This window comes from Phallusia mammillata, chromosome 1 (genome assembly GCF_965637545.1).
Source record: "Phallusia mammillata chromosome 1, kaPhaMamm4.hap1.1, whole genome shotgun sequence".
Taxonomy (NCBI): Eukaryota; Metazoa; Chordata; class Ascidiacea; order Phlebobranchia; family Ascidiidae; genus Phallusia; species Phallusia mammillata.
Genome location: NC_137252.1, coordinates 9,138,030 through 9,158,576, shown reverse-complemented (window position 1 = coordinate 9,158,576; position 20,547 = coordinate 9,138,030). Strand labels below are relative to the sequence as shown.

Here is a 20,547-nt window from a genome sequence, read left to right as displayed (position 1 = left end):
TTTTGTCTTTTCAAAAACCCATTTAATATCTGTTAAATTGTATAGTTAGTCTCATGTTACAAGGAATGTTTGTATATTACGTCACAAGTAACACAATAAGGCAATTGTTTGCGCACAATTAACACTTTTTGTTTTGTCTGTGACGTAATAAACTGGCTTTGGATCACTCCTGGGCGTTGCAATCCTATGAAAGTTGGCAATATTAATTTAACATGTCGTAACAGTAAACTTTCGTAAGGAGTAGATTAATTTTTGACAGTAAAAGTTATTAATACGTTTTGGCGAATCTAAATTCAGCCCGCTTGCAACTGTACGGTGCTAGGAATGTGTTTGTTTTTTAGTGAATCTCTTATTTTGAATTTGTCAAAGTCGTTTTAAATTTTCTCCTCTAGAATCTATTCAGCTGGTCGTAAAGCCATGCTGTATAGATTTTCCAAATGCACGAGTCCAGACTGGGTGATTTCCGCCAAGGTGTACTTTACCTTGAGGTCGAGGTGCCGCATTCCGTCTGGTATACAATTGATATAGTACGAGCAGGGTTTCCCAAACGTTTTTGGTGGCCAAAATGCCTATTTAATAGCGATTCGTGGCTCACACGTGCTGTAAATTTGGGCACAAACAATTTTGAAAATTTAACTCTCAAACAGGCGAAATGGTTTCTAGCAATTTCTTTTTAATGAGATACATGCTCCGGAAATTTGGCTACAAGATTCGGAATTCTATGCAAATATTATGTTTTTCAAATCAAAGCGCATAATATTTACAGTATAACAACACAGAAGTATCTGTTCAAATGGCTCTGTGGCCCATTGAAAATGTCTTGGTGGCCTAGTACTGGGCCATGGCCCACAGTTTGGGAACCACTGTAGTGGGGCATGGAAGCAAGTATTAAGATTTACATGCATTGTTAACATTAAGCATTTGCACGCGAGTTTACATGAAACGCTTCGCACAAAAAAGAACTTTTAAATGCGTTGTTTATACACTGTCACTGTCACAATTTTTAAGTTGAACATTTTCTTGGTCGACATTCTCGGGTTCTTCCGTCTTAATTGAGCGAAATAGCTGAAAAAACGTAAACAGTTGTCACTGCGAGCTTTGGTAACAAGAAACATACGTAACTATTATAATATTAGTCAGAAGCTCATATCATAACAGATGTACACGCTTTTATAACTGTCACAATGTACGGAGTCAAGCGGAAAACGTTTACACCAAAATTAAAGACAAAAAGAAAATCCGAAGTTGATCCAGTAAACATTATTTCAAAGTGTTATTTATATCGTTTCATGGACTGAAAGTGGGCCCCGTGTTTAAACTGTTACTATAAAATCACGCAATATTGGCCGGCACCCCCAAAGCTCTACGTACTGATTGGGTACCAATTAGGATTAAAAGAAACAACTTGTATGACGGGTTTAGTGCCGTACGTGCATTGTCTAAACCTGTGGTCCCCAACCTTTATTAACCAATTCCTCACTTAAAAAAGTCCAATCATTTTCATTCTTTTCCGATATACTACATAGTCGATCTTAAACCGTATAAAGATCATTTAAAGTTGGGTCTTTTATCAACTTTACGGTTTCAATTTTCAGAGCTGAAATTAAAAAAATCCTCTGTTGGGAGGAATTTCTCCCCGATGTGAACCACTTTGTTTAAACAAACCTTAGTAAGTTTTCCTTCCTTCTTGAGAGTCCGTAAAACTGTGAGCAACGCGTAGCCAGGAATGAATATGATGCTACTGATGCTGATCAAATGACCGACAACTTCGGCCCAGCGTGGATATATGTAGTCTTGATATCTAAGTGGCTCGATAGTCGACAGGTAGTAGATTACAATCAGCTGTAAATTAAGTTGGTTTACAGGTGATTTTTGGTTAGTGATTATATGATAACCAAATCACCACACCACTAAGGTATTAAGCAATAATGCCAACTTCTAACGCTTAACATACAGAAATATGAAAGTTAAAGTGCAAACACAACATAGATTAAACTTGATATTATGCCTGGCAGCAATAGGTTATATATATACAACATAGATTAATACATGTTTGGAAAGTTTATGTTTGGTCAATCATACAGAAAAAGTGAAACATACAGTGGTTTAAAGACCTAAAGATCCGCTAGTTTTCGTCAAAAAAGTACTTGTTGTCCAAATCGCAAGAAATGATTTTTGTGCAAATCAGGGTGCAATATATCGTATATAGGCAGAAATTCATTCACCGCGGTTATTGTTGGTGTCACAAACCTCCACGACACTTTGAGCCAGATTCGACCTCCCCATCGGTCACCAGTCATTTTGACGATATCTTCCCAATATCGTTCAAATCCGTAAAACCAAGCCACCGCCACACACTCACACGTTGCTATAGTAAACAGACACCAGCCAGAACCGACGTAGCGTGACATAATTTCAAACACGTAGGCTCCCCCCTAAAAAGGGATTAATAAGTATGCATTTTTTCTCGAAACGAAAGCGTAATTATTCGTATTTGGTAAACTTGCAAGAAATACCGAGTTAACTAGCATGGGAATCTTACCTTATTCATTATGTAAGCACAGTGTATTGCACAGGATGTCTGTTATCATGTTTGTGTGAGTGTAGCTAATTTTGGCAATCTGTAGTCATTGTATTGAGCTACATTGCCTCTATGCCCAACGTTTTTGTTTAATTTCGACAAACCCTCAAAATTAGTTAATTTTTTTAAAGTGAACAATGACTACTTTGTATAAGGAGCATTAAATAAATACACCGTGAAGAGTTTATAAACTCGAATTGGATGAAATTCTTGATAGAACTCTACAGCATCCAGCAGAATGCTTCATTGCCACTGACCTGCGTGAACATTGGAAGGCCAAGGAGCATAAGTATGACAAAAAGGACAAACTGTGCAATGTGTCTCCCATATCGATGTTCGCGAATACTTCGCACATTGTCCATTATTATCGCAACAACCGCTTCCAGAAGTACAAACTGCAAAACAAAACTTTTGGTGAAGTAAAAATGAAAAATTCCTGTATAACATGCAATTCACACGATCAAGACTCCCTATGATCTTTTCCAAGGACAACTTGGTGGTTTCGCAAATTTCACAGTTGGGAACCGATAATTGTTGTTTTGTAATTTTTATTTTAGTCTTTAATCAACTCTATAAAAATACGAATTTTCTGCCCAAAAGTGGTGGGTTAGCTCAAATAATTCTGTTACAATTTACAAACTTTACAAAAGAACCCTTATTTGCTAAAATCGTCAATTCAAAGTATTCTATTGTAGATCTCACAAACATTTAACAACAAACAATCATTTACTTGGGAATCAAGTCCGAGAAGCAGAAGAGTCAAAAAGAACATCGCGCACCACAACTGAGGAAGTGGAAGAAGTGACAAAGCTTCGGGATAAGTAACAAACGCTAGACCGGGTCCAGATGTTGCCACTTCATGAATTGTTGTGTTCTACAACAATCCGAAATGTGCATTTTACCCACAAGTATTTTGTCACATATTTTTGGCCGAAAACAATAATTTTGCAAATCTTATAAGTTTTGAAGTTAGATAAATTTCTGGTGATAGAATTCAGTAGGTAACTACCATGTTGAAAATACTTACTTGATATGTAGCCATGTAACCTAGAGTCGAAAACACAGCAAAACCTGCCGTAAAACTTGTGAAAAAGTTGGCGATGACGATTGCAAATGCATCCCTACCAACACAAAATGTACACAAAAAAATATTTTTCACTTAAACATGAGTAAAAATGTTTTAAGCACCTCCAAAAGTTGTGATGGTAATCGTTAAATCCTCCAAGTACTATCATGCTTCCCAACGCTGGTCCATTGCTAAACATGACTTGGGAACAAGCTCCTACCCATGTCTGCAAATAAAATGCAAATATTTGGTGTTTGAACTTTAAAGTTAGTGGCAGTGTAACAATACATCTTATATTGGAGCAGCAAAAAAGTTCTTTTACATGCGAAACAAAGTTTGCCACATTTGTGACTTAAGCACACATCCATACCGAAACTTCCATCAACTTTTCCAGTCTAGGTGTAAGATAATACGTCAATCCCATCCATGCACCCTCGAGTGTTAAACTTCGTACTGTAATGACGACTATCAGTAAAAGTGGAAGTGTAGCCGTCACATAAACAATCTGTAATAAATCAAAAGGATTTGTGTTGCACAGTTACATATAGATTCCCATTGATGTAAATGCTTTTGTAAAACAATGTGTATATTATGCACCAAACAATGTAATCGAAACATTACATTGTCAGTCCGGGTAATTTCCGCTGTTTGCTGATTTTTAAATACATGTTTGTTTGTGTCTTTGTTGTATAACGTGTAGTGTCGTATAAAGAATAATAATCATAATAACATGATACCTATTTTACAAACATGGTACTGTACAAGTAATTTTTAGTAAAACAAAGATCAATAGAGGTAAAGAGTCTCTTTACAAGGATAGTACTTTGGTAGATGTCTTGATTCCTCTAAAAGTGCAGAGATAAAAGATAAGCCACAAAATGCAACTGTACATCACCAAATCTGATTTCAGGCTCCCTCGTTCTTCAATACTTGATGTCAAGTTCAGCACCTCTCGCCTTCAATGTAAAAGTTCTTGGTTTTAAATTTGAAACCTGCTTGTCAACTAAAGTTTTCATTTTTGACAAAGTTATACTGTTTATGACAAACAAACTTTTTAACCAAAACAATACCCACTTCCAATATTCAGTTGCCGCTGAATTTGTCCCATTGCTCGCGTTGTGTTTCATTTGCTCAACTGTGATGCATGCTGCAGTGTTCCATTCATTATTGCAATTGGCCCACGGCAATTCGGCAGAAAAGCTTTTGACAAAAAACTTGAGGCACCAAACCAATAAGACTGGATACATTGTGTCCATCATTAGCATCATTACAAACTGGGCAAAGGCAATCCCTACCAAAATGTGAAAAATTACTTGTTAGAATTCAGTCGGGAAAAGTCGTTTCATTTCTGACGTGTTAAAATTAAGGGGTCCGTCACCTTTTTTCACTGAGAACATTTAAAAACTAAACATTTTTTGCGGACAGACCTTTGAAATCACAAAATTTAGGCAAAGACAGTTTATTACAGCTCATATAAGTTACTACAACTTTGACTTGATAAGAACCTTGTTTTGCCACAACGAGACGCTCTCACCCAGGAATTGTGTTTCAAAGACTTTGCCGACCACCGATTTGGGTCGTAAACAACGGGGGTTACTTAAACAACTGCTAAACTAATCCTATTCAATTAGTAATACAAAGCAAAAAGCTTCATTTAAGACAAATTTATGTTTTAACAAAACTAAGTAATTCTGTCCCCTAGTTCAGTAATCGGCAACCAGGCCGTATAACTAACGCTATAAACCATTTTTTCCATATATCCCGGGGATAATAAACTAATTAAGGTGTTTTTGTTCGCAGTGCAAAAAAGGTTGCCGACTCCTGCCCTAGTTAACAAACCTTTAAAAATCGGAATCTCGGACCAACTTTTAACGAGACCCGACCGAGACTTTTGACCAAGTGAAATTTCCAAAACGAGCAGGGGAACGACAACCAGAATGCCAAAAAGTAAATACGCCACCAAAAATGCACCTGGACAGAAAAAAACGCTGTCAAACTCCACATAATCTGTTAACTCAATTTATCCTCACCTCCACCGTATTTAAAGCACATTTGTGGAAATCGCCAAACGTTTCCTAAACCAACTGCGTAACCTATGGCAACAACCATGAAGTCCCATGATGTTTGCCATTTTGGCCTTGCTTTCCTGACGATCGCCTTTGGTTTTCTGTGGGATAAATCCATTTTGAGTTTTTGTCATTTCTTACCAAATCCTATTTGTGCGTAAAAATAAATTGCAGGTTAGTTTATTTTTTAAAAATGTTTTTGTTCTAAGTCGAAAAATCGGCTTTTGAAATCAAATACTCCATAGTCACAAACACCAGCCCAACAATAACGTCATGTACATGGTACAGCAAACAAAATACTTTTGTTTGTTCAAAGTGCTACCCTTTGTATTATTGACTCGACTGCAAAGTGCCGCTACTATAGGACAATTGCTGCATTTTGTCTACCTCTGCTCTAAATGTATAACTTTCAAGTAGAACCGTACAACCATAAACATGGGCATCTCAGCTGTAAAACTTTCAATTAAGACATCAGCGCCATTGAAGGAATTGTACGGGCATGTGTCCTGTCGTGAGCGGATGCATAATGTTGCACCGGCACTTTTAATGCCCCCTTTCGCTAGTAAATGATTTTTGGGCGATTGTTTAAACTGACGCGAAACAAAATTTTGTACAACTCTTTCTTTTTGCTGTTTTTTTTTGTACCCAACAAATGTCTCTCTGGGCCGCATTATCATATTTTCGGGGAAACTAAATTAATTAAATTGCCAATGAGCTTTTTTTAATTTTCGCGATGTTACCAGACACTATTATTTCCTCAGGAAAACATTCCTTATTATTATTTCTTTCCTACATGACAACACGACTTTGCTAAAACAGCATACCCAACACAACCACTTAAATATAACATGTGTAAAAACGCCTTTTGATAAACACAGGAAAAACGCATTTCGTGAGTTTACGGGCCCGCAAATTAACTGTTATTTAATTGTTAGTGGGCGTAACTTTTTGCGCCTAGACATCAATTTCTCTCTGTATTTTAAATCCACGTTTCTGTTTGTTTCTGAAAGTATAGCCTAGTTCGGTGCTTGTCAACGTTTTTGAAATGGTATGCCTTTTTTACTGTTCACTCAAAACATTTAGTACACAACAGTGCAAATGTATTCACCCAATACACTGGATTTGTAATCCCAGCATGATTAGTATGAGCACAACGTTAATCTATTATTATTTATTTTATGGCAAACAGCTCAGTGAAAACTATAACTTCTTACCATTTTTACGTCCGCCAGTTTGCATTTTTGGAGAAAATAGAAAAATGCGAAAAGATGTCTCGCGTAAACGTTCTGCTATGAAAACACATAAAGGGTGTGTCGTAACGACAACGGGCCAGAAAAGTGTAGCCTCTGGGCTCCAACATTGTATCCTTCTGGTTAAAACCTTACCTCAGGAATAATTGATGATCACTTCCGTTTTAGACCTATTTTGGATTGATTTAAGGCTATGATTTCTACTGATATTCAAAAAATTGTAAAATAATCTCACGGTTAACGCACAAGGCTTCGCATAGCTTTATTTTGTGATCTTTAATGAATGAAATCTCTATTTAATGAAATTTTTCCCGTTATTTATTTCGGCATTTTTTTACATTAATTTGCAATTTGATATGTTGCCTGAAATTTTGTGGTTTTTGTGGTTTGTGGTTTTTGTATTTAGGGGAAATTATTCTAGTAGAATGACACTGGTCCTATTCCGGATTCCATCCCGTTTGGCTCAGCTGATTGTCATCTTCTTATTTGATTGGTTTTGCCCTAGACATGACGTCACGGGCAACAGATAACAGCGTTTAGTTGTTTGGTATCAAAATAAACCAAAGAGATTGGGAAGTAGCCTACAATTTAATTACAACATAACCATCGTAAGTGTTTTACAACCGCCGTTGCACATGGTAATGTCTTCCACTGCCAAAAGCCTCATTTGAATAATACAATGCTTTGCTCCCGGGACATTAATTAGCAAACTATTGGCATTTATGTCCTCATGACCTTTGTGACGCAGAACGCAACATTGCATTGCATCAAAATGAGCTATGTAATTACACACACAAAATTTTTACTTGTGAAGTCTTCAAGTATTTAAAAGCTAATTAAGTGGATAAAAAACGGTACGTTTTATTGGGTACAAAAGGCAGAGTAAGCTCGTGCTCGTAACTTATTTTCAGTGATACTTTATTAAATACTCCAAAATCGCTTTTTTGGTTGATAGTTTGATACAACGTTGTCGTCAACCTTTACTCTCGAACGCCACCACCTGTCGAAATCGCCACAATAAACTGTTTGTTGTTGTTACTTGTTTTGGAGTTCCTGAACTCCGAGAAAGGTGCGAGTAAAGGTCCTTTTCTACTCTTATGTCTTGACAGGCAGAATGTGAGCAGTCAGTTTCACATGCACTTGGGTTAGAAGTTGAGTTTATTTCGCTTGGTGAAAAAAAACATATAGCGGCACGACAGCACTAGGACTAGGCTAAAACAATACAAGCCGGTAATAGCTGCGCAACGTAAACGTTATGGAGCGCAAAACAGTGAAGGTTGTTTGACAACTGTTTGACCACGCTAACAGTGGTGTTAGTACCACAAAATAGTTTTGTTTCTTTGTCATTTTGCCATATATGGCCAACCATGATTGCCAGCGAGAATGAATTACTGGAACGATAATGTTTTGAAAAAAAGAGACGTCTGAAGCTTTAAATTTGGGTTCGGGAAAGATCGGTTTCAGCCTAATCGCAGCAAACTATATTTGGCCGAAAACCAATCTTTGTCAGAAAATTCGTCAAACCGAATATATTGGGTATATCACTAATTTTTAGCGGATTTTTTTAGGAATGACACGTAAGGGTCGTATAGTTGCAAGCTCTGACGCAGTCTTTCTCAAGCATAAAGCCAATGGCCTTCCTGCAATCATAATAGAGGTTAGATGGTACGACGTATGACTGTTTGATTTGAGTTTCTTTTATCAAGCAATGATCCGTTTCGCTACAAGTGACAAGAGAAAAGAATGTTTGTTCGCGCAAAAATGATTTTAGTCTTGATTAATCATACAAAATTCAAAAATTTCGGTACAAAAGAAATTAAAAATTCCGCTACAAAAAATTGTATTTTCCGAACGTAACTTTCGGAAAAGACAAAATAAGTTGGTACCAAGTACCATCAAACCAGAGATTCTTAAACTGGGGTCCGCGATCCCTTAGGACAGGGTTCGGCAACCGCCGGTTCGCGAGTTTTTCGTTGACGGGCCGTATGATTTTTTACCCCAAATCTTTGCGCCACTGATCGAAAATTAGCTAAATGTGCGGCTGACGTGAGTTATGGTGTTGATAGGTTAACCGTTCTGAAGCGAGTCGTTCTGAAAAATGGCGCAAACGACCTTGCTTGGTGTCTGGGCTGAAAAAGTCACGCCCTCTAACAATTAAATAACAGTTAATTTGCGGACTCGTAAACTCACGAAATGCGTTTTTTCATGTGTTTATCAAATGGCGTTTATACACATGTTGTATTTTAGTGGTTGTGTTGGGTATGCTGTTTTGGCAAAGTTGTGTTGTCATGGATGGATATAATAATGAGGATTATTTCCTGAGGAAATAATAGTTGTTAACATCGCGAAAATAAAAAACTCTATTTTGACATTTTTAGTTTCCCCTAAAAAATACTAATTTGGCCCGGAGAGAAATTTGTTGCGGATAAAAAATAAGCAGCAGAAAGGGAAAAGTTGTAAGACATTCTGTTTAGTGTCAGTTGAAAACAATCGCCCGAAAATCATACATGCAATGCTGAGATGTCTATTTATGGTTGTATGGTTCTAGGTTTTGATTTAGAGCAGAGGTAGACAAAATGCAGCAAATGTCCTGTAGCAGCTGCACGTTGCAACCAAGATAATATTACAAAAGGGTAGCATTTTTAACAAACAAAAGTATTTTTCTTTGCTGTACCATGTAAATATATTTAGGCGTTATTGTTGGGCTGCTTGTTTGTGACTATAGAGTATTTGATTTCAACTGCCCCTTTTAGACCCAAGAACAAAAATATTTAAAAAACAAAATTAATTAACCTGCAATTTATTTTTACGTAACTTACAACTAGGTTTTGGTAAGAAATGACAAAAACTGAAAATGGATTTATCCGACAGCAAACTGAAGGCGGTCGCCAAGAAAACAAGGCCAAAATGGCAAACATCATGGGACTTCATGTTTGTTACTATAGGTTACGCAGTTGGTTTAGGAAACGTTTGGCGATTTCCACAAATGTGCTTTAAATACGGTGGAGGTGAGGATAAATTTAGTTAACAGTTTACGTGGAGTTTGACAGCGTTTTTTTTTTCTGTCCAGGTGCATTTTTGGTGGCGTATTTTATTTTTGGCATTCTGGTTGTCGCTCCCATACTCATTTTGGAAATTTCACTTGGTCAAAAGTCTCGGTCGGGTCTCGTTAAAAGTTGGTCAGAGATTCCGATTTTTAAAGGTTTGTTAACTAGGGTACAGAATTATTTGGTTTTGTTACAACATCAGTTTAATTTAAATTAAGCTTTTACATTGTATTGTTGTGTGGGATTGGTTCAGCAGTTGTTTAAGCACACCCCGTTGTTTACGCATTAAATCAGTGGTCGGCAAAGTCTTTGAAATACAATTTCTGTGTTAAACTCTTGTTGTGGCAAAAAAAAACTTCGGTTAAATCAAAGTTGTAGTCCCTTATATGAGCTGTAATGAACTGTCATTGCCAAAAATTTGTTATTTCAAAGGGCTTTCCGACAAAAAAGTATTGTTTCAAAACGGTCCGCAGTAAAAAAAAAGGTGGCCGACCCCTGCATTGACGAACTCCTTAACTTTAACGCGCCAAGCACATTATTCACGAATTGGAATTGAAACTACTTTCACCGCCTGACTAAGTAATATTGTGACAAGCTGTTTTTTACGTTTTTGTAGGGATTGCCTTTGCCCAGTTTGTCATAATGTTGATGATAGACGCAATATATCCAGTCTTATTGGTTTGGTGCCTCAAGTTTTTTGTCAAAAGCTTTTCTGCCGAATTGCCATGGGCCAATTGCAATAATGAATGGAACACTGCAGCATGCATCACAGTCGAGCAAATGAAACACAACGCGAGCAACGGGACAAATTCAGCGGCAACTGAATATTGGAAGTGGGTATTGTTTTGATGATATAATTTGTTTGTCAAAAACAGTATAATTTTGTCAAAAATTCAAACCGTAGTTGACACGTCGGCAGGTTTCAAATTTAAAACCAAGAACTTTTACATTGAAGGCGAGAGGTGCTGAACTTGACATCAAGTATTGAAGAACCAGGGAGCCTGAAATCGGATTTGGTGATGTACAGTTGCATTTTGTGGCTTATCTTTTATCTCTGCACTTTCAGAGGAATCAAGACATCCACCAAAGTACTGTCTTTGTACAGAAACCTCTAATGGTCGTTGTTTTACTTCACTGTGGAGTACCATGTTTGTAAAATAGCTATCATGCAATTATATATTATTTTAAAGACGACACTGCACAGTATACAGCAAAGACATAAACACAAATTTATTTGAAAAGCAGCAAACAGCGGAAATTACCCGGACTGACAATGCAATGTTTCGATAACATTGTTTAGTGCATAATATACACATTGTTTTACAAAAGAATTTACATCAATGGGAATCTATATGTTACTGTGCAACACAAATCTTTTTGATTGATTGCAGATTGTTTATGTCACGGCTACACTTCCACTTTTACTGATAGTCGTCATTACGGTACGAAGTTTAACACTGGAGGGGGCATGGAAGGGATTGACGTATTATCTTACACCTAGATTGGAAAAGTTGATGGAAGTATCGGTATACCTACAAATAAACAAAAATATGATTTTCTTTGTTGTGTGCTTAAGTCACAATCGCGGCAAACTTTGTTAGCATGTAAATATTTGTAAGGAACTATTTTGGGGTATAACTATTTGTTTTTGTTGCTCCAATAAAAGATGTATGGTAACACTGTAATTAACTTTAACGTCTGAAAACCGAATGTTTGCATTTCATTTGCAGACATGGGTAGGAGCCTGTTCCCAAATCACGTTTAGCAATGGACCAGCGATGGGAAGCATGATAGTACTTGGAGGATTTAACGATTACCATCACAATTTTTGGAGGTGCTAAAACATTTTACCTATGTTTAAAAGAAAATTATCGTCTTGTGTAAATTTTGTGTTGATAGGGATGCATTTGCAATTGTCATCGCCAACTTTTTGACAAGTTTTACGGCAGGTTTTGCTGTGTTTTCAACTCTAGGTTACATGGCTACATATCAAGTAAGTGTTTCCAATGTGGTATAGTTAACTACTAAATTTTATATCCGGAAATTTGGATTACGAAACCCAACTTCAAAACTTATAAGATTTGCAAAATGATTATTTTTTGCCAAAAACATGTGCACAAAAAACATGTAGGTGAAATGCAAACATTTTATTGTTGCAGAATACAACAATTGACAAAGTAGCAACATCTGGACCCGGTCTGGCGTTTGTTACTTATCCCGAAGCTTTGTCACTTCTTCCACTTCCTCAGTTGTGGTGCGCGATGTTCTTTTTGACTCTTCTTCTTCTCGGACTTGATTCTCAAGTAGCTGTTTGTTTGTTGTTAAGTATTTTTAGATCTACAATAGAACACTTTGAATTGACGATTTTACCAAATGAGTTTTTTTTTGAAAAGTTCAAAAATTGTAACAGAATTATTCGAACTAACCCCCTACTATTTGGCAGAAAATTTGTATTTTGTAGAGTTGATATAGAAGACTAAAATAAAAATTACAAAACTGCAATTATCGGTTCCCAACTGTGAAATTTGTGAAACCACCAAATTGTCCTTGGAAAGGATCATAGGGAATCTTTGATCGTATGATTTGCATATTATACACAATCTTTTTTTCAGAATTTTTGCTTCACCGCATGTTTTTGTTTTGCAGTTTGTACTTCTGGAATCGGCTGTTGCAATAATAATGGACAACGTGCGGAGCATTCGCGAACATCGATATGGGAGACACATTGCACAGTTTGTCATTTTCGTCATACTTATGCTCCTTGGCCTTCCAATGTTAACGCAGGTCGGTGGCAAGAACAGCCTGCTGTGTGCTTTAGGGTTTTTTTGAAGACATTGATTCACTCCGACTTCATAAACTCTTCACAGGCTCGAATCAGGGGCGTTTTTTTAAAAGAAACCTAAGCCTGAACCCTTCCCGAAAAAAAACGGCTTTTTAGGCGCCATATTGGATGGTACATATATGATAAAAACCTTTCAACACCAGTAGTTAAAAAAAAATCTGAAAAAGCAGCGTATTGGCGGCCGTTGGTGATACACGGAAAGGTTGTGCACCCCTGCTCTACATAATGACTCATGTACGGTTTGTCTATTTCCAAAATGTTTCCAAATTCGAACAACAGGCTTTTTCAGCCAATCACAACAGCGGAAATCTGCTGGTTTTCGTTACGTCACGTCAAGGTTGCTATTAGGCGGTAACTTTAACTTCAGTATTGTCGACGGTACAAATTTAGGTAAGTTTTATATCAGTTTTTAACAGTATCAAGTAAATTATTAGAGTTACTGCTGCAAGCAAATTTATTGTATCTCTTATGACATTTAAATAATAACTTTTTCCCCAAAAAAATGTTGTACAGAATAGCTATCACCTAAAAACAGACATGCAGCACTCTCAGAAATTTATTTTCCTTATCTCAGCTTGTGCGAGCAGCTTTTTTTTCACTTATTTTATCTTTTCTTGTTGACACCAGTTTTCTTGTACTATTATTTACAATCAATTAGTTTCCTTTAGGTAGAAAAGTGTAGTACAAACTTTTATTAGTATCAATTAAATGTTTTGAAAGCTAACACAAATTTAATTGTCATCTAGAATCTAGATATTTGGCTTATTACTGCTTCAAAATAATTTTTATGGATTAAAAAATGTATATTATACACCAAGACATATAAAAATAATAAATGTATGTACTTGACAAGTTTTTTTATGCTCATTGTTGCAAACCAAAAGTAGTAGATGTGACAACAGTGCAACAATACAATTGTGACATTAAGCACTTTAATCTTTCGTAAAAAATGACATCCCGTTAGGCATATAGAATATCACCTGAAAACAATTTACATTTGTAATTAAAAAATGAAATATACAACAGACACACTGGTGGGTGTTGATGAAATAAAGGTCTGTGATGGAAAAGCCTGTAATATAATATATATTCAACATTCCTCGGTTTACAAACAAATTTACATCATAATACGGATCATAACAAGATTTAACTTTTTCTAAAGATGCAAAGTCCTTCATAGCTTTTCTGGTGCAATAGATTGTAAAATTCATCAAAAACAGAACAATAAGCTTAGATAAACTTTACCATTTAGGAAACTGCATTGGTACTGCATAACATTCAAAGGAAAACTACATTTTTTTTAAGTACAACAAATAAATTTACACCACAACATGATATAACTTATGTGTTTAATGTTTTATGTCTAAAATTAAACTAATTATGTACAAAATGTCCACAACTAGTGTTAAATGTTACGGCTTTGAGATCACATGTACACGCTGGACAGTTTAATTTAAACCAATAAGTATATCAAACCAACGTGCATGGAAAAAGCTCTAGGAGCATTATAGAAATTAAGGTTTGTGCTATAAAATGTTTGTGCTGTACAATGTTTCTGTTATTCCGTTCTGTTGTTTTCTTGTTACACACATTTCGCGTTTCATTTTTTGTTGGCGTTTCTTATTTTCCAAATAACTTACAATTGTAATTTTATTCATCTAGCACTTAACTCAATTGGGCACATATGATTGCACCCAACTTGAGGTACCCAAAAATAGTGGTTAGCTTGTTTGGGTAAACATGTTTTTGCCCAACATGACATGCCCAACAAAATAGGGGTTTCTGCAGATTGGTACCCGGCCAACTAGTATTATACCCAAATTATGCAAAACAAGTTACTACACCCAACAAAATTGGGCATCCACAACCCAACACAATTTTCGGGGTTTCTGCACATAAGTGCCCAAACTTTTGGGCAGCCACTACCCAACATAAATAACAGTGTGTTAATATCAAGCAAAAAAGAAATATGAGTGTCAATAGCGACTATTGCTGTCAATGTTTGTGGTGTTTTGCCATTTTTGTCGTTGGAGGTTGTCTTTTTGGGTAAGACTTGATTGTGTTTGAACTGCATATGTAGTAAGTTAAGCGCAAAAGATGGAAATTTTTCATGCTTTTTGTTTCCAATCTAAAATACTGGAAAATCTGGTCATAAACTTATGTTGTAATTAGTTTCTTGCCATGGATTTAACTCTAAATTTGACATAAATCTCAAGTCAGAAAACCATTGAGTCATTGATAGTTTCTTTTTTAGTGACTTTCCCAATTTGCAGCAGAGAATTCTTTTCAATAATGACAGACTGAAATTACCTTTAAAACCTTTTTAATCGTTGTTTAAAAAAGAATAAACAATTGCGATTGCATGTAACCATTACAACCATCACTAAACTGTGCTGAATATACTTCAAATAACTTATGATGGACGGCCTGTTGCTACGCAAGGTGATTGGTCAATAAAGTCTGATACGCAGGGTATGTTGTGATCGGGTAAAAAAGTTGCCGCGACCCGCAAACTTTCTCTATTGTGATTGGTTTAAAAAACCCGTTGTTCGAATTCGGAAACATTTTGAAAATATGCGTACGGTTTACGTGGAAGTTAACTCGGAAAAGTCGGTATTCTTGCTTTAAGGTTTTCCAAATATACGAATAATCACGCTTTCGTTTTGAGCAAAAGTGCTACTCATAAAACCCTTTTTAGGGTGGAGTCTACGTGTTTGAAATTATGATACGCTACGTCGGTTCTGGCTGGTGTCTGTTTACTATAGCAACATGTGAGTGTGTGGCCGTGGCCTGGTTTTATGGGTTTGATCGACATTGGGAAGATATCATCAAAATGACCGGTGACCGATGGGGAGGTCGAATCTGGCTCAAAGTGTCGTGGAAGTTTGTCACCCCAGCAATAACCGCGGTAAATGAATTTCTGCCTATACGATATGTTGCACGCTGGTTTACACAAAAACTGATTATGCTGAAATAATTTGTTGTGGTTTATAAAACACTTCCTTAACAAAAGCTTTCGGGTTTTTAAGTTATGTAATGACCTATTTATGTCTCAATACGTTCACTTAATGTTAAACCTAGCAAAATTAAACACTAGTATTCATTTTAAATGTCTATTTTCACTTTAATTTTATTTACTTCTGCATATTAAGGGTTATAAGTCGGCATTAGCGACAAATACCACACCGAGTTAGAGTATGATGATTTGTTGATCACTTACCTTTTTACTGTGTGTTTTTTGTAACTACTAACCGAAAATCACTTTTAAACCAACTTAATTACAGCTGATTGTAATCTACTACCTGTCGACTATCGAGCCACTTAGATATCAAGACTACATATATCCACGCTGGGCCGAAGTTGTCGGTCATTTGATCAGCATCAGTAGCATCATATTTATTCCTGGCTATGCGTTGCTTACAGTTTCACGGACTCTCAAGAATAAAGGAAAACTAACCAAGGTTTGTTCATACCAGTAGTTCCCCATGGAATTACTCACAAGAGAGGATTTTTTAAACTTATGCGAAGGAACTTGAGTTCCTAAACCTGATAAAGACAATTTAAATGAACTGTGAAGTTGATAAAAGACCCAACTTTAAATGATCTTTATACGGTTTAGAATCTACCATGTAGTCTATTGGGGAGGAGTGAAAATGTTTTGAATTTTTAAGTAAGGAATTGGTTGATAAAAGTTGGGGACCACCGTGTTGACCAGGGGTTTTTAAACTTTTTGCGGTCTTGACACTATTTATTTAATTTCACGTCCCCCTTAATAAATATTAACACTGATAATGTTCTTTTTGTTTTTCGGAAACAACATACATCGCAGTTCCGTTTTAAGCTACTGTCAAGTTAGTTCCGAACGTTGGAAAAAGCCACTTCAACACTGATAAGTTGACAAGTAGGAGGCTTTTGCGAACACAGAGCCACGTCGTCAGTATTCTTGTATACTAGGCATATGTCGCCCAGAAATTGTTGATACACTAAAAGTCAAGGCAATCTATGATGCGAAATTAGGAACAAATAAAAAATGTACCGCCGACCTTCTAGCACAGTGGTTCCCAACCAGGGCCCATGGCCCCCCAGGGGGGCCACGGGCATAGATTCACAAGAAACACCCACTAAAAGTCATTTTCACTTTAACTTTATTCCCGAATTTAATCGACAATTTCACATAATATTTGTTTATAGTGAGGTTTATCACGCTCATTTACTCTATTAGACCTGTTTAAGGCCAAAATTAATACCGCATTCCAACGCGAGTTTGCTATCTACATTTTAAGGGGGGCACAGGTCCTACATGGTAACTTGAAGGACCACGAGGCCAAAAAGTTATTTTAAGGGGGCCATGGTCCACGAAAGGTTGGGAACCACTGTTCTAGCACAAGGGTCACCAAACTACGGCCCGCGAGGTCATTTCATCCGGCTCGCGACCCAATTTTTGGTTTGCCAAATCGTATTGATAACTTTGTTACATTCAAAAATTAATCTACTCCTTACGAAAGTTTACTGTCACGACATGTAGAATTAATATTACCGTTCCGACTTTGATGAGATTGCAACGCCCAGGATTGATCCAAAACCAGTCTTGTCACGTCACAAAGTACAAAGTGTTAATTGTGCGCAAACAATTGCCTTATTTTGTTACTTGTATTGCTTGTAAGATGAGACTAACTATACAACAGATTTTAAATGGATTTTTAGAACGACCATATCTTGGCGCCAATATAAAAATCGCCTCGTGGGCTGGACACCCATTTCACAGTAATGAAAAGTTTACTTTAATTTCCAAACAATAAGTTCGAAACCAGCGCCGACATTATTCCCATGCATTCATTTACAATTGTTTGCAGGTGAAAACTTTGCAGCCAGTTTGTGCTGCGCCCCCCTTGCGAAACCCCTCACGCCCCCCAGTTTAAGAACCCCTGGTGTAGGCAATGCACGTATGGCAATAAACCCGTCATATAAGTTGTATGTTTTTATCGTAATTGGTACTCAATTAGTACGTAGAGTTTTGTTGGTCAATATTGCGGGTTTTTACTAACAGTTTGAACACGGGGCCCACTTTTAGCCGATGAAACGATATAAACAAACACTTTGTAATAAAGTGTTATAGATTAAAATCAAATTTTCTTTTTGTATTGTTTTTGGTGCAAGTTTTGGTTTCTGTTTGACATGATAATTGTGACAGTTAGACTCGAAGAGCATGCACATCTATGATAGAAGTTTCTAACTGATATTAGCCTACAATACACTTACTTATGTTTCTTGTTACCAATGCTCCTATTCAGTCGTGTTTACGTTTTTTCAGTTATTTCGCTCAACTAAGACTGAAGAAGCTCAGAACGTCAATCAAGAAAATGTTCAACTTTATAGTTTTGACAGTGTATAAGCAACGCATTTAAACGTATTTTTTTGTGTAGAACGTTTCATGTAAACTCACTTGCAAAAGCTTAATTTTAACTATACATGCAAGCCTCTAATACTTGCTTACACACCCTACTATATCAATTGTATACCAGACGGAATGTTCTTTATAAAATTGAATAGGGTTTGTTGAAATGCCATAGACGCGGCACCTCGACTTTAAGGTAAAATACATGTTGGCAGAAATCACGCAGTGTAGACTCAAGGTTAATTTGAAAAAGTTATCAGACAATCTATAGTAAATCGCCAGGGAAGTGTTGTGATAAGTCACCTGTTAAGCGACATTATATTAGGCAAATGGGAAAAGTGTTTTTCTTTATATCACTCCAATCCGATATGGTGTCGAGTATTGATTGCGTAAATTCAAAAGCTGTAAGTAAGTTATGATTTGTAATCTTACTTAGACTACACATACATAGCCTATAGTACGTTATTGCCCACGGATTGTGTTAGATTGAATCAATTTTCCCAATTGTGTTCTTTGACTGTCTTAAAACGTAAGAAACCGAACAATAAAAATATTTAACCCAATATTCGTAGTCATGAATTGTTTCAAAAAAATGCAATGGTTTTCGAATAATACGACCTTAAACCAAATGAGCGCATCGTGTAATCTGGTTTGTAGTAAGTTTCATCTTAAGTCAAATTGTCGTCTGTCTGCTCACACTAAAATATATATTTGTGATAATTGTGTAAAAATTTAGCTTCGTTGGAATTTTGAAAAGTTATCCGTATGTTTTTAGTTTAATTTTCACCCCACAAACAACAGCAGCCACAAAGAAATTTGTTTTAAATTAGTGCATTTTACGTGATAAATTTCACCATAAGCAGTGAATATGGTCCATGGACGCAGTGTTGGCCTGCATTAAAGCAAGTTGTAAAAAAACATTTTTTGTAAAACAAGATTTTTGCAACCACAACTGTTAGGAGGTTGCCTACAGAGCGCCGATGAATTTTGCTGCAGTTTCTTGCTGGTCCGATATTTTGCAACTTTGTAGTTCAGACCAAGTATTAAACCGATGTGAGATTTTGTCGATGTTTGAATCTGTTTTGCAAGGTTTGTTGATGATTGAAATTCTGTTTCAGAGACTTTGTAAAATTTGTCGGTCAAACATTGTTCCAAAATCAAACAAACTTTTCAAAAAAGTGTCTGTTAGTGGCATTGTGTTGCAGAAGCAGAATGGTTGAAAACAAAACAAAAATATTGTCAGCATTTTCACACGTTTCATGTGAGCAATTAATATGCGTGCACTTTTTTACTGTCAATCACCTACGTGGATTTTTACGATTGTCAAATTGGATCCTCCGGCAAAGGTAGAGGTAGAGTAAAAAGTCCAAATCGTTCAGTCGTTATAGGTGAGTGACAACATGAGTGACAACTCTCTGTAGAATCTTTCATATGTGGCTTTTTAGCAGTGAACTGATACATTGAACAGGCAGATACATTGCTCATGCAGCAGTTGACTCTCATTACATGGTGCGTTTTCCACAATTCATCATGCGCATTGTTTTCTCTTCGCTGCAACAACGAAATGCCGCATGCAGCCTGCAAGTAGTTAATATCTCGGGATTATTTCGTAGGTCTCCATAACGAATCTGGTCATTTGATTCATGAATATTGCGCCATTCCTTACAATTAAGCCAATCATATTCTGATAAGCAATAACGTACACTAAGTTTTAGACATCTCAGGAACCAGAAATAACTGTCGAAAAAAGTAGTTACTTTTTTGTGGGAGCTACAGGCTTTGTCACTAATTGACATTTGTGTATTTTTCGACAATCAGGCGGCAGTCCGAGAACTGAAAATTGCCCTTTGTCGTTCACGGGGTTCGAACCCAGGATACTTCCGGGGACGAAACCCGATCAGGTTTTTTATATGGGTCAGGCGCGCAAGGCCATTCGGCCAAGTTGATTTTGCGAATGACGAATCGTTCTCATCAGGTCCATATGCTGTTGAGGAACTAAAAGCGATTTTTTAACCAACAGCTGCAACAACGAAATGCTGCAAACAGCCACTTTCAAGCAGTTTGCAGCAACAGTATTTCGGGGTAATTTCGATGATCTCGGTAGGGAACGATTTAGTGTGCGAATATTTCTTCCTCTCTACAACTTAGCTACATATTGATCTTATAAACAAGATAGCTTAGGGCAGCGCTTCCCAACCGGTTGTCTGCGGCCCACTGGTGGGCCGCGACGTTCTTTCTCGTGGGCCGCGAAACTTGTCAAACTATTATCATACTAAAATAGAAGTATTATCATTAAAAAT

General features: G+C 36.7%; 2 protein-coding genes across 2 annotated transcripts; one reads left to right on the top strand and one right to left on the bottom strand.

Annotated features, from left to right (window-relative positions):
* Positions 1-755: 755 nt before the first annotated feature.
* Positions 756-5,831, bottom strand: LOC145225485 (creatine transporter-like). Its single transcript, XM_080092218.1, has 12 exons — positions 5,678-5,831; positions 5,487-5,618; positions 4,722-4,938; positions 4,471-4,603; positions 4,018-4,152; positions 3,770-3,873; positions 3,609-3,702; positions 3,312-3,455; positions 2,839-2,976; positions 2,226-2,435; positions 1,666-1,842; positions 756-1,065 (listed from the first exon to the last, which is right to left on the bottom strand). Exons 1-12 carry the CDS (start codon positions 5,829-5,831, stop codon positions 979-981), a joined length of 1,725 nt encoding a protein of 574 aa, XP_079948344.1. The 3' UTR covers positions 756-978.
* Positions 5,832-9,810: 3,979 nt separating this feature from the next.
* LOC145232461 (creatine transporter-like) lies at positions 9,811-18,412 on the top strand. The gene is made up of 12 exons (XM_080097093.1): positions 9,811-9,971; positions 10,034-10,165; positions 10,627-10,843; positions 10,966-11,098; positions 11,402-11,536; positions 11,741-11,844; positions 11,910-12,003; positions 12,170-12,313; positions 12,657-12,794; positions 15,551-15,760; positions 16,137-16,313; positions 18,164-18,412. The coding sequence occupies exons 1-12, from the start codon at positions 9,818-9,820 to the stop codon at positions 18,242-18,244; spliced, it is 1,719 nt and encodes a 572-aa protein (XP_079953219.1). The 5' UTR covers positions 9,811-9,817; the 3' UTR covers positions 18,245-18,412.
* Positions 18,413-20,547: the final 2,135 nt, after the last annotated feature.